The sequence below is a fragment of the Vipera berus genome, assembly GCF_964194415.1.
Source record: "Vipera berus genome assembly, chromosome: 1".
Lineage (NCBI taxonomy): Eukaryota > Metazoa > Chordata > Lepidosauria > Squamata > Viperidae > Vipera > Vipera berus.
Genome location: NC_138202.1, coordinates 32,029,940 through 32,044,578, shown reverse-complemented (window position 1 = coordinate 32,044,578; position 14,639 = coordinate 32,029,940). Strand labels below are relative to the sequence as shown.

The 14,639-nt window shown below is 42.4% G+C and overlaps 1 protein-coding gene across 3 annotated transcripts; it reads right to left on the bottom strand.

Moving 5' to 3' along the window:
• Positions 1-4,143: 4,143 nt before the first annotated feature.
• On the bottom strand, positions 4,144-12,684 carry ZBTB42 (zinc finger and BTB domain containing 42). 3 transcript variants are annotated; one of them, XM_081318271.1, is made up of 3 exons: positions 12,109-12,684; positions 11,049-11,618; positions 4,144-10,407 (listed from the first exon to the last, which is right to left on the bottom strand). In XM_081318271.1, exon 3 carries the CDS (start codon positions 10,391-10,393, stop codon positions 8,963-8,965), a length of 1,431 nt encoding a protein of 476 aa, XP_081174397.1. In that variant the 5' UTR covers positions 10,394-10,407; positions 11,049-11,618; positions 12,109-12,684; the 3' UTR covers positions 4,144-8,962. The 3 variants fall into 3 exon arrangements, with proteins under 3 accessions (XP_081174397.1, XP_081174396.1, XP_081174398.1); XM_081318270.1 differs by lacking the exon at positions 11,049-11,618; XM_081318272.1 differs by lacking the exon at positions 11,049-11,618 and having other exon boundaries at positions 4,144-10,232.
• Between the last annotated feature and the right edge of the window lie 1,955 nt (positions 12,685-14,639).

Genomic DNA, 14,639 nt, shown 5'->3' with positions numbered 1-14,639 from the left:
CCCCCCCCCCAGGCCATGGACAGCTACCATTCCATGGCCTGTTAGGAACCGGGCCACACAGCTGAAGTGAGTGGTGGGTGAGTGAAGGAAACTGAAACCATCCACTCCCTCAGTTTGTGGAAAAATTGTCTTCCATGAAACCAGTTCCTGGTGCCAAAAAAGTTGGGGACTGCTGAGAGAGAAGATCAAACTGGGGAAAAAAAACGTATGCAGGAAGAGGGATTGGGATGAGAGAAAAACTAAGACTAAGAAAGTGATGGATGGAATAATTGAAATCCTGAAAAAGACAAGAGGTGAGAATTTAAGGCAACGTGGACAGCAGTTACAAACATAATAGCTAAGAGCAGTTTTCAGAGATAGGAAGGCAGGAGAGATATTGAATGCAGTTAAAGTCAAGTCGATTTAGCTCTTCTTTTCCCCTTTCAGTTCTTTAGTTACTATGTCTTATTCTTGTTCTGTACTTCATGCCATACTTTTATTCTAAAATGGCAGTAAAATGTGAATATGTGTATGTCACAGGTCTGTGGTAACTGGGTTCATGTTATGCCACATCCAAACCAACCACATAATGGCTCGTTTGTTTGTGTGTGTGTGACCTTGGCAATTCAATTAACATGAATCAATATCCAACTACATACTCAGCAAACATATGTCAGACTGTGGGGCTGCCCAGTCCCGCTTCTCCTTCCTTGGTATCTCAGGAATGTTGATGGGAAGTATATTGGCCATCAGTTGGTGTAAGAGGGGACACTTTTTAGATCACAGAAAAGCTTACATTTCCAATTGAGTTGGAGGGCCTGGGTGGGAAGAGGGTCGGCTGAGTCTTCTCCCACTCCCACCATATTCCTGATTCAGCATCTTTGCTGGGATGGGAACACTGGGAGAAATAGAGCTCTTGCTGCAGGAGGAGATAAATGTTGTGGCCACATGTGCATTCTGTGTGTTGTCTTGAGAGGATTTATGTCTCCCTAACCATATGCTAGGGACGCGGTGGCTCAGTGGGTTAGGACGCTGAGCTTGTCGATCGGAAGGTCGGCAGTTTGGCGGGTCAAATCCCGAGTGCCGCGTAACAGAGTGAGCGCCTGTTACTCGTCCCAGCTTCTGCCAACCTAGCAGTTCGAAAGCACGTAAAAATGCAAGTAGAAAAATAGGGACCACTACGGTGGGAAGGTAACAGCGTTCCGTGCGCCTTTGGCGTCTAGTCATGCCGGCCACATGACCACGGAGACGTCCTCGGACAAGCGCTGGCTCTTCGGCTTTGAAACGGAGATGAGCACCGGCCCCTAGAGTCGGAAACGACTAGCACGCATGTGCGGGGGAACCTTTACCTTTACCTTTAACCATATGCTAGCTCTAAGTCTGGGTTAACTTGATATGCAAAGGGATAGTTAAATTGAACTAAGAGACCCACAGTTACAGATTATGCCCAAGGTAAAATATCTTTGTTATAATCTGGGCTTTTATCTGAGTGCAGAGGACATACTAAAACAAACCAAAACAAAGTTTAGCATAACACAGAACTGAACACGTTCATTAGGCTAAATAAAAATAAAATAAACCATGGCATGCATCTTACTCTGAATCAAATGCCACACTCTGGCTTGATGCAACGTGTGAAACTTGTCATGTTCAAACACCTGCAAGAGTGGTAGGAAAGTTGAAATAATGTAAGGAACCCAACCATCATGCAAACAAGCTCTTTGGCTCCTGTGACCTTGCTGCATTTTGGCAGCACAGCGAGACTTGGCTGAATCATCATTTGACAGCCTAACAACCATTTGCAAAGAATAGAAAATCAATAGGAGAAAGACTTGGAGAAAAGGAACTAACTCTTTAGTTTATGTCATGAACTGAAGTTGCTTGATGCACTGGAGGAAGCTACTGGAGGAGGCCCCCAGCAGAGGGCAACAGCAGGAGCCTTAGTGTGAATGCAAGCAGGTGGCTTAAATGCCAGTTTTACGCCAATGACCCCTTAGCCTTTGGAAATGCTGTCAGTCCTGGCCAGCATAAATTGCTTTTGGCTAGGAATCTGCTGCTACATCAGATTTGCCTCCCACTATAACTTGTGCCAGCCTTTTCTTACAGATACTGCAGAAGCTGTCGCTTTGAAGCACATAAATGGCCAAGAATATTAATGGACTTCTTTGTTATTTTGTTCAAACCAGGTTGGCGAGTCTTAATTTTCTAGGGCAAAAGACTCTGAAAGGACACAAGTGCCAGATGTGTGTACAGAAGTGTGCAGCTGTGCTGAAGAAACCAAAGATTTGGGGGGTGGGGTAGAATTACAAGAAATTAGCCCTCTCAGTGAAAACATGGTAAGCATTTTTTTTTAATGCGAGATGAAAGAAATTTGCCAGTAGCATGAGGACAACTTTGGCTGTAGGGTTGAGAATGGCAAGAGTTCTCAGGATTTGGGAGGTAATGCCAGACTATCCTGCCATTCTGAGCTGTAAAAACAATTTTTATGGTTCTGGAACTTAAACCAATTCAGGCAATACTGAGATTTAGCTCTGGACCTACATACCTCTGCACAGATCACTTTTGATAAAATGGCATTGCAGTAAAATAGTAACCACATTGAATGTGTATAACAGTGTTTCTCAACCTTAAAATGTGTGGATTTCAATTTCCACTCAGCATGCGGGCTGGGGAATTCTGGGAGTTGAAGTCCACACATTTTCATTGCCAAGGTTAAGAAATGCTGTTTTATAGAGCACCTTTTCCCCAGAGTCCTGAATTATAAGGAATTCCATCTTGTTTCAATGAGATATCATCAAATGTCTCCAATCCCTGGTGACTGGACAGATACTCACCATTTCAACCAGTCAACTGCAACTCTGCCAGGCACTTTCTGATGGTTTCCTTGATACCGTGTGTTTACCTTACCCTTTATTTCATTAATGCTTCTTGAACAAAATAACTGGAAATTGTGGTGGTGGTGGACAGCTTAATTCCGCAGCCCTCGGAGATGCTCATTTTATTTCTCCTGTAGCTTCTATAGAGAGCTACCCAGCCTTGTTAATTCAGGAATGCTTGGAAGACTGGATTACAAGTCACATGAAAAACAGAACACCGTGTTTTTCTCCTAAGGCAAATCCTGTAGTACAGAGGACAATCAGCAGTGAATAAAGTTTAACCCTCCCATCCTCCATTTTTCTGTCCTCCTGCAAACCACTTTTAATCATTTTCTGGGGCATATTTTAGACTTTTTATCAAACAGATAATATTCAAGATCCAAATGTCTGTGGTGGATGTGATCCAATCTCATATCACAGGGGCACCACTTTCACACATTACAGTGAATCGTAATAGGGATGGATTGACTTAGTCCTGTGTGTGACTCAGCTGTGCAATTTATTAAGCATGGATCATAGCTCAAAAGTGTTGCATCTACTGCAATTGTGGCCAAAGCCTATTATAATTGAACAGCATTCGTGTAAGTTTTTATGTACATTTGAAGAGAATTTTCCATGAGTGTTCTGTGAATATTCATGAAGCAAGAATTTTAGGGGCATGATATTGCTCATATAACAAGCTGTAGCTATGTTTAAAATTGTTGGTATCTGTGCACTGAATAAAAGCCACTCCGTATATTCTTTAGCAAATTTCAGGTGTTTACAAGCATGTATATCATACAGGTAAACAAGCAGACATCTGGACTGACTGCAGATTTCTACAGCATTTATAGTGTATTGCAGGACAAATTCATACCTTTCCTGTCTGCCTGAGGCTAAGAGTTTGTTGATGTAAACTTTTCAAGCCCTAAGTGGCTTGAGATCAGCCCAATTTAGAAAGCAGCTTCATTCTTCATCTCTTCTTAGTTCTAGCTGGTGTATCCACAGGTAAAACTATTTAGCTTCATGACCATGAGATGGAGGACCTTTTAGTGACGACCCCACATTTTGTCAACTGATTTTTTTTTGTAAGCTTGACCTACATTTAGCCTTTTCAAAATAACCTTGAACATTTATTTCTTTACTTGCACATATTCTTTAGTTTGGGTGACTCAAAATTGTTTTGCTCCACTTGACTCTTGTACTGAATCTTGTACATCATTTCTCTGTGAACATCACTTTTTGAAGGTTTCATTCCAAACAATATAAATATTTTGAAATAAATAAAAGACTTCATTTATAGCTCTAGTGTGTTTTATTCAGTAAAGACAGTTCTAATCACGATTGTCACAGTTTTTTCCTTTCTTAAAAAAGCACATACCAACACACATTTTTTTTTGAAAAAAGGAACAAAACCACACAGAAACTAGACATTAAAGTTTGTCAAAGTCATTTTTATGCGATTGTCGAACCTAGCCTAAAATACAGCATAGAACCAACAATAAGAGGGTAAGGGTAATAATTCACTATAAAACAGTGAAAGAACTTTTTTTAATAAAATATAGTTCAATCCAATAGCTTTTCTACATACTATACACTATAAAAACTCTCCCACAAAAATTAGTGTCTTTAAATATACATATTTGAATCTGAACTGCACCAAGATTAAAAGCAATTTAAAATAGCAGATTTTTTTTTCTTTCAAACATTAACTTCACAGTATTGGTTTGAAGTAGAAGACAAATTCAGTGTTATAAGTAAAGCTGTATTATGATAAAATTCTGACTCCAATGAGTAAAATCAAAACGGAGCCCCCAAATTTCCAGTTATGCTCTCCGCAAACCAGAGCAGCTGCTGAATATGAAGGAACAAACCTAAGTATACAGTGCTTAGTAATTTTCTGTGGAATAAAGAAACATAAAAAAACAAAAAAAACATGCTCAGAACTATTGCAACGATTTTAAAAAAAATCCAAAAAATGAAAAAGATATTTAAATAAAAGTGCAATCTTTTTTTTTAAAAAAAGAAGTGATTAACCCAGAAATTTTGAGAAATAATAATAAAAAGACAACACTTCAACAAATCCCTTAGGATGCATCTGCCACCTGTTCTTTTTTAACTGCGGCAGAGAGCATGCCTCTTCCTAAAAATTAAACTTAGCTAAAATACAAAACCCTCAAATCCAACCTACTGGTATCCTATGGCATTTAATTTTAAATCCTTCAACAAGTACCAAGAGAAGAGGCAAATGAGTTCAGGGACCCAGGTACTTAAGTCCTTCTGTAGTGCCCCTTGCACCTGTGCCTGGGATAAAGCATCTCTTCCTCATTCTCCCCTGCAATCAAGGAGAGCTCTTTGCAAACAACCAAGACTCCATGTTGAGATGGATATTTTCACGCCATTCCACCCAGCATAGGACCAGCATATAAAGAGCACTACATTCTGTGTACTGGTTCACATGTTCGCACATTCACTTTGTAAAACATGTACAGAAATAAAATTAAAATCACCAATTTCACACGTGTTATTCTGAAAAAGTTCCACAGCAAGCATTCCTTAATTTTTTAAAAAAATCTAATAAATACTATATCAAGTATCATCAGGAGGAAAATATATATAGATATATAACTTAAATTTTAAAAAGAAAAGAAATAACTTAACTTGAAGGTTTTGTTCAGTGCTATTTCCAATCTGGGCCAAGGGGTGGGGTAAAGATATGAAAAAAGGACACAGTACTGCTGTCACATGTCTTAGGAATATGGTGCTCTACCATGCCTTGTTAGTAAGAATGTTTATACAGTCACCAATTACCTAGAATCAAATATTCAATAAATGTCAAATTTCACATACTATGGCCACTATCATTTAAAATAGGAGTTAAAAAAGAAGCTTGCACCATAAGTTTTTATCTGAATAAAAAGGAGTCACTTATCATAACATCTCCCTCTCCAAAACAGCTATATTGTAATTATGCTTTTTCATAGCACTATTTCCTAAATATTTTGGCTACAATTCAAAGAGAAATGCATAAAATCAGGAAGGGGAAAAAATTAAAACAGAGACACTGCTTTGTATTAACTCTAGAGATAAAGAGATGTTATTGTTTACATGCCATTTCAATAGTGGAATATATTATTGTTAAAAAAGACCCCAAGAATCACCCACAATCACAATTTTGGCTGAGCACATAACAATCCCCTGTGGCGACTTATGCAACCTCCCTTTTGGGGAATTCTATTAATGGGAAGTGCTGAATAATATTTTCTTCTGCAGCATTAATATTACTTGCCTTTTCAAAAAAAAAAAAACAAAAAAAACAACAAAACCATTTCAGTGCATCCAAAATGACAGTACATTTGTTTTGGCAATCCTCCTCTAGTCCCATTCATTGAACACCAATTTCTCAGAAATCTAATCAGTTATACTCTTTGTTTATAAATATTTCACATATGCAAAAATATATTTTGTGGGTATCTGAAGTCATGTTTAATAACATGACAGGCAACAGAATACTGGAATTAGATAGAAATAAGTGAACATCCCAAATCTGTTCCAAAGGTACCGCATTTCAATCTGTTTTAAACTCTCCAAAATAACACATCACCCAAAGCCATGCAGTAATGCTTTGCTTGTAAGGAGTTACTTATGCAAACCAATATCAAGCCTTTCCCATCTATAAATCAGTAGCATTTTACAAGATTTGATCTATGAAAATGAACTGATATATCAATAAGAACACAAAGTATTCTACAGCAGAGGAAACTTTGTGGGGGACTTCAGAAGAAAACTGAATTTCTTTGCTGGCAGATCTGCTTCCAAGAAAACAGATCCTGCTCCCTTGCAATCCTATGGAATAACTCACACTACTTTAGCCTTAATGTTCAGTGCCACAAAATGGCACTGCATTTTCTGGAGACCAACAGATTCCCCCATAATTTGAAATGCAGAAGAGATCTTTTCAAAAGCTTATTTTTTTGAAGATTAAAAAAGGCATGTGCATATTATAACAAAGTATTTTTCCTCTGAAGGAAATTATGCATTAATGTGACTGCCATCTGCACGTCCAACATGCTCATCTGATCATCTCGTAACTTTTCAAGTCCCCACTTGTTTGAACCCCTTTTTCTTCTTCAAACCCAAGTCTATGTCCATCAGCTGTTCCAGCCAAACATGCATTACATTAAGAGTCAGGCAAAGCCTGATTCTTTAGTTTCCAAGAAACAGCCTCCCCTCCCCCCAATCAATTGACTTCCTGCAGCAGCCAGATGTTTTAGAGATAGGTCTAAGTTGGTACTAATGGGAGTAAAGTATGTGAATATGTTAAGGAAGAACATTCATCCTTAATACACAAATTATCTGTTTATGTATGAACAGATGGATGGACACAGCAACTATGAATGCTTCATAGAGAAATGTCTTCACTGGCCTGGTTCAAATAAAACCAGGCCTGTGAGGCTCAACTTGAATTATTCAGCTGGGGGGGGGGGAAGGGGGAGATAGTGTAGTCTGATCTTGCACTTTTTCCTAATGACTGCGATCAAACAACAATGGTATGGGGAGGATTAATCACGGTTGGCAATCTAAGACCAAAAATAACTTTACAGTTGATGGTAAGTGAGGGCTACAGCTTTTACATGAAGCAAAATAAGCACTTGAAAGGCAATGGGCCTTCAAATACTACCACTTATTTTCATTGACAAAGTAGAATTATTACAGTATGTTTCTACCACTGAATAATCTGCAGAACCATGTTGGCTGTGAAATTCCCCCCCCCACCAAATCCTAAACAACATGCCTATAAAGTAATTTAGAGAAGGAAGGGATCTTTTGGGAATTAGAAACTTTCAACAGTCTCAATAGGAAAAGAAAATTTAAATTTTTAAGATTCCCATTTTCTCCCCTAATTTACTTGGAAAAAGTGCTTTTGTTAGAAGCAAAACTAGAGGATTACACTAGTTAAGTATGAATGTGTTTGCACCGAGTTATAATGCCTGCATCTTGACTCTCTCCTATACCATTTCAAGATTCATCTTGAAAGGTTTTCTCCTACTGTTTCCTTCAGCATTAATCCAGGTATGTATGCACAGGTATGTATGCATGTATTCCACCTGAGATCCATTTTACAGCAGATAATTCATATTAGGGAGTGGGGGAAGCACTCTGGCTTTCCATATACAAAAGCCAAAGTTCACATCCAAAATTCTGTACATGATAGCCAAGGGGGAAGAAAATAATACACAACTAGGGCCACCAATGAATCAGAGCTGCAACAATACCAACAAAGGTGGAGAACAAGTATTTCACTACAATTCACAAGAAATGTAAATTCAGAGAGAAATTCCAAAATATTGGCAAAGGCAAAAGAATAGCAGCATCAGTGAGGCTGATGATTTGGCAGGAAGAGTTTCAAAAGAACAAAACTATCACCTGCTGATAAAGGGGTAACTTTCAGCCCCACCTTACATCGATTTCAAGGCCTCTTCAAATTATAGTAAAAAAATTATTATAAGAATTCTAGATAGTCCCTATGAGGCACATGAATCAGATTTCTTCTCTCACACAAACTTCATAAATAAAAAAGTCTATCCCTCCCCCTCTGAATTTTTCCTTGTATGGAACAGATTAAAAACATTGACTAAAGAAAAGCTACATCCAAAGCAGGAAAGGAACTGGGGCCATTAGAACTCTGAAATCGCCTACTTGAGGCATCTGCACTGCAGATACGGAGTGCTAAACTGGAAGGAAGGGAGGAGCTGTTATGCAGGCGAATCTGGTACATCTCACCCAAGGAGCACTTTTGATCGAGGTTTCTATTCTCCTCACCCTATTTCCAACTTATCAGAAGCACATCCACCAAGACAGAAGCATGCCAATTACAGTAAACCCAAAAGATAAAATCAGCTTTCCAAGAATTCAGATTGACATCCAGCTTGTTACTCCAAAATGAACAGAATATTAAGGGGAATTGCAGACCTACAGTAGGCCTAGAGGTGGGGAGAATGCCCAACTGAAGCCTTCCCTCTATGAAATGTACAATTGTATTCTCCCAACCCCTCAAAATATAATTTGCCTGAAGTGAATCAACAGAGTAAAGAAATCCAGTAAATGGTGCCTTTTGGCAACTTCTCTCAAACCACCAGTGACTTTACAAGGCCACAGTGAAATTTACGGATGTGTCTGTATAAATCGCCTGACTGAGTGAAACGTCTCTCGCACCACTTGCAGCCGTGGGGCTTCTCCCTCGTGTGCACCACTGCATGGCGGCTCAGGTTGTGAGAATACTGGAAGCTCTTCCCACACTGACCGCAGGTGTATGGTTTCTCACCCGAGTGAGTCCTCTCATGTCTTTTCAAGGTGTACATACAGGAGAAAGTCTTGCCGCAAAGTGTACAAGTAGGCACCGAACCATCAGGGGAAAGCCTGGTTCTTGAAACATCCTTATCACGGAAATGAGAGCTGAGATGCAGCTGGAGGACATGCGGGCTAGGAAAGACTTTGCTGCAGAGTGGGCAAATGCAGATGTGACCTGGGGGCACCAAGACCCCCAAGGACGGAATGTCAGAGGAATCCATGTCGTCTTCACTCACCTCCCGCTCGTGATCTAAGTCTTCCTCTGGCTCTTGGGAATTGCCGTTCCCTGCAAACATGTTTCCCAATCCTGTCATCAGGCTCTTGGCAGAATTCCCCAAATGCTGAGTTTTTAGGCATCTTGCCTCACTATCTTCTCCATCAGACAAAGACTCTGGCTCATCCTTAATCAGGGGGTTGCTACTCTGCTGCTGACCATTGGTAGCCAGCTGTTCAAGGACATAGGAGGGGTGGAAGGAATCCTTCCCAGCCACAGACTTGAAAGACAGGTCTAAAGCACATTCTATGCCAGATGAAGCCAAGGAGTGGTTAAGAGATCTTTGGGACAAAGGTCCCACTGAACTACAGGCATTAGCTCTTGTTTTCTCAGCTGCCATGGTATCCAATTCTGCTTCTGCTAATGAAGAGTTGATACTTACAAGATCAGAGGACCAGCCCAGATAGCCACTCTCCTTTTCTTTTCCAGCTGATCTTTCATATTCTGTACGAACCAATTTTTGTTTATTCCCGGGGCTGAGCTCACACCCCAAGGGCACTCCTTCATCAAGGACCCGCATGTCCCTTTCCAAAGGGATCCCACTGCCATTCATCTTTTCATCCCCGCAAAACTCCTTATCTTTCAGCTTGCCCTTGCAGACTTTCACAATGTCGTACATGTGAAGGTAGCTGGCTGCAGCCAGCACATCCTCAACCGGGAGGCTGTTGAACTCCAGTTTGCCTTCGTACATGAATTCAAGCAGCAAGCCAAAGGCTGGGGCTGTCACAATGTCACTGTTCAGATGCACAATGTCCCTTTTGTCTAGCTGGTCCCTGTAGAAAAGATGGAAGTACATGCTGCAAGAAGCGAGAACAGCTCTGTGGGCTCGGAACTGAGCGTCTCCAACTAAAACAGTACAGTCACACAGGAAGCCCTGGTGACGCTGCTGACTCAGACACTGCAGTAACTGCCGGCTATGGTCTGGGAACTCCATTCTTCCTTCATAACCTGTTCAAAACAGGAAAAACTTGAATGCTACTCTAAACCACAGGGCTTCAAACCAGCTATTAATAAACAAACAGATTGACTGGGGAGGGGATAACTGGAACCTTGGGGATAACAGTTCACCTGTTAACTGATTTGCAAAATTTATTTTATTTTTTATTTTCAAAAATGCTTCCCCATATCAGAGCACCTGCTTGAAAAACAGGAAAAACTTGACTCTTAAGTAAACCAAAGCTTCTAAGGAAGTAACGCCTCCAACCTTTGCCACTCAAGGCTTTAAAACTAAAAGGGGGGGGGGAGAGGAGGAGACTGACTCCAGAGTTTTATGCATTCCTGGAAGTCTTAACTCCAAGGGATCACCATAACTACTTTATTTAAAAAAATGTATTTTGCACCCACACACTTAAAATTATTATTTATCCAATTAAGAGCATAACCACATTGGCTTTGTTCCATCGCTTGCCCTTCAGAACAGAAATCAGATTTATATAAGAAGGCACATTTAAAACTAAGATGCAACTCTGAAAGTTATTAAAAGCAAAAACACAATTTAAAAACACCCCCTCCCAATATTTTGCAGTTCCTCCTCAGCCACCTGTAATTAAAGCTCCTCCTAGGAGGACATAATATCTCAGGGACCTTACCTTGAATAGCGGGGGAATACAGAATGAAGGGTTCCCTCCCAAAAGTTCTAGAACAGCCTAAGTTTTTTTGCTTCGGGTTTCCCCTCCCCCATCACCCAAATGTTTGGGAAGGGAAGAGGCTTTTGCTAGCCAGTAACGGAAGAATGCCTGTGTGTGTGAAAAAAAGAGGGGGGGAAGAGAGAGAGGGGGGGGGGAAAAGAAAGGAAAGAGCGTCTGGGAGGGAGGAGAGGGATGGGAGGAGTGCTCCGTTTGCTAATTACACCGCAAGCTGGAGAGTCAGCTGCTCTGACTTCACTGCGATGGAAATGCTACCTCCAGCTGTGCCCCTTTTAATGCCATATGTTACTTCAAATCTAGCTACCAGCCAACCACAGCTTGCTGCCTTTTAAAGTTCCAGCAACAACCCCCCCCCCATTTATAGTCATCTATTAAATCTCAAACTTAAACCGAGTCCTTCCCTCATTCTAAATCCTGTCGCCGCCTCCCCCCCTCCCTGCCACCACCCCAGGAAAGTTGCTTAAATAACAATCTTATTACTAGTTACTCTTAATGGAGGACACACAGCTTGACCTTTGGAGAGGTGCGCGGAAGAGCAGCAGCAGAAGGGAGGGAGGAGAGAAAAACAAAGTTCGGGATTTGCAGTTTGCAAACTTTTAAGGACCCTTCTTCTCTTCCCCCCGTTTTAAAAAGCACACCGCCCCCTAGGGCTAAGATGCCTTTGGATGATCTCCCCCACGACCGCTTTCCTATACTCCAAAGTAGTAGTAGTAGTAGCAGCAGCAGCAGCAGCACACACACAGGCACACCACCAGTTCTTTCTTAACTTTGTAAGGCAATCCGTTCAGCAACCCCTTTGTGCTTGGAGCCCAGAGGAGCCAAACGCATCCAGCAAACGGCCCAAAATAGCGCGGAAGCCTAACACTCCGGAGGCAGCGAATGGGATCTCTGCCGGGGAACCGAAAGGCCTCTCCTCACCCACCCACCCACCCACCCCCCTCCGCGGAGCTTTGGCGAGGGATGGGGAAACCTGCAGCTTTGGAAATGCTGCTCTGCTACTCACCCGCCTGGCCGGGCGCTCCTCAGAGGTGCCGCTGGAGCACGGCATGTGCTCGAGTCTTTTTTCTTTTTTTTCTTTTCCTTTCCCTCCACTTGCCTGCCTCAAACTCTACGCTTTCCCAGATGTGCTTCCCCCTCCCTCGGCTGCTCCGTGGGCTGCTCCTTGTTGCTGGTAACCCAGCGGTAGCGCTCCTGTGTGTGTTGCGAAGCAGGTTGTTAGCCAGGGCGCTCTCGCGATACTTTCCGGGCCGGGGGGGGGGGTTGGTGGTTGCGCGCGGGCTTTCTTTTCGCTTCTCGGTCCGCACACAATAGCGATCCCAGCCGAGCTGCAGGCGCTGCTGGCGGGGCGCTGCTCCTGCGGCCGGTGCGTGCACTGTCGTCTGACTGCTGCTGGCAAACCCGCCCCCCCCCCGCTTTAAAAAAACAAAAAAACAAAAGTCCCTCCCTCCCTTCCGCCGCCAGCCAGCCTGCCAGGGCTTCTGTTCTGGGCAGCGGCGGCGGCAGCAGCAGCTGCTGTGGGTCCTCAGCTGCTGCTTTGCATTTGTAAATCCTCCGCGTTTTTCCCCCTCCCCTCTTAACTCACCACCCACCCACCCCCTCTCCGTCCCAGTCCCAACTCGCTGGCAGCTTAAAAAGGCTACAAGGAGGGAGATGTTTCTGGGCAGGGATGTTTGCGCTTAGGAAAGCGCCGTAGCTTTGCAAAAAAAGGACCAGTTTTGAGCGACTACTAGGGCAGCGTTTCCCAACCTTAGGAACTTGAAGATGCGTGGACTTCAACTCCCAGAATTCCCCAGCCAGCTATGCTGGCTGGGGAATTCTGGGAGTTGAAGTCCACGCATCTTCAAGTTCCTAAGGTTGGGAAACGCTGTACTAGGGGAAAAAAGAGAAAAGGAACGACTGTATGAAAAAAAAAAAGAAATGCAAGCATCTGTACGCAGTAATGTTTCACTCTCAAGACCTCGGAAAGAAATAGCCTGTTTTCAAACGGGAAAGAGTAGGATGAAGAGATGAATTCTTCCTCTTCGCCTCGCCCCCCCCCCCCACACCAAAGTAAGGAAGCCCGCCCCCAATTTAATTCAAGGAGTCTGTGTTGGATTCGGGCTTGTGCTTCCCTGTAATTTTTTTTCGACAACTGGCAGAGGTTCATTGTCCGTTTGGCAGTTGTTGAAACCCCCGATCGGTGTAGCGTTTCTTTCTGTTCGAGACCCGCCTCGGTGGTTGGATTCGACAACGCTTGGGAGTCCTTTCGGCGCTTTTACACGAGCCCGTTGACAGACACGTGCAAAATCGCGCGGACTGATTTTTTTTTACTGAACCCTCACAAGTACGCGGAGTAACGCTATTGTCCGTCGTTATTTACTGTGGGCCCTAATACGGATTTTGAAACGTCAGAAATATTAATGCGGCGAGGTACATCTACCGTAACTGAAATCGGAGAAAGGCTGCAATCCCATCTCCTAACAATAATCACCAATGGGAAGTATTTTATTGAGCGACTGTGCTGCAGTGTTGTACGATTACCTAAAAGCAAGCAGTCCAATTTACAGTAATTTACACACAATTCGGCTGCAAGCATGAGATGTCATAAATGACGGTGCAGCCCCTATTTTATGTACAATAGATAGAAGTGCTAAAGAATCTCTTGGAACTAAGGAACAATACCAATCCCAGATTACTTAAGAGAAGGATATTTGAATAGATAACCATAGAATTGATGGACTGCAATTGAGCACATAGATCATTATTATTTCGGATTAATAACGCTTACATGTTTTATTCTGGGTTTTATAAAATCTCTTTAAAATAGCACATTTCTTCAGATTCAAAATTATCCTAATTCCCGCAGGAATTTCAAGCAAAATTACTGTATCTTCTCATTGTGTATAGCTTGACAACTGGTCTTGAAGCCAACGTGAATACCCAGTCCTATCTACGCAATCAAGGGCTACATCCATTTACCTGGGAAAGAAAGTTCAAATTTCGATGGGACTTTCCCCTAAAAATGCGGAGGTTCGCTTGCACCTTTACTTGATCGCGTATCGGGTCTGGACGCTTAGCTGCGTGCTTGCGCACATTTATTAATGTTAAAACACTAACATTTACTAATTCCTAAATCAGCAAGTTAATAATCACGCAGCATATGTCCTACATGCAGTGAATGTTGCACAAATCTTAGCGGGCAATCCGGGACAACTCCGCTTCTAAGCAGATTCCGAACGGCTTCGGATAACTTAAATAAATAAAAATAAAATGTTTTAGGTTTCTATAAATCCAAAAGCTCTGTTGATCGCAGCGCACCGGATAAACTGAATGGATTCTGAATTTCTCCGCCCTCAACAACTTTTACACGTGCCCAATTTGGTCAGTTTGCCCGGGAGGGTGGAGCCAGTGGCGAACTACCGCTACTATTGGCTCCTTTCAAAATGCTCCCTTACAAATATCTTAGCTGGTCTTACGGTCCTGAATAAGAGGAAACTGAGGGCTCCTCTGCCGGAAAGACGCGCGTACGTGAGTTTGCAAGCCTGACCACGTGGC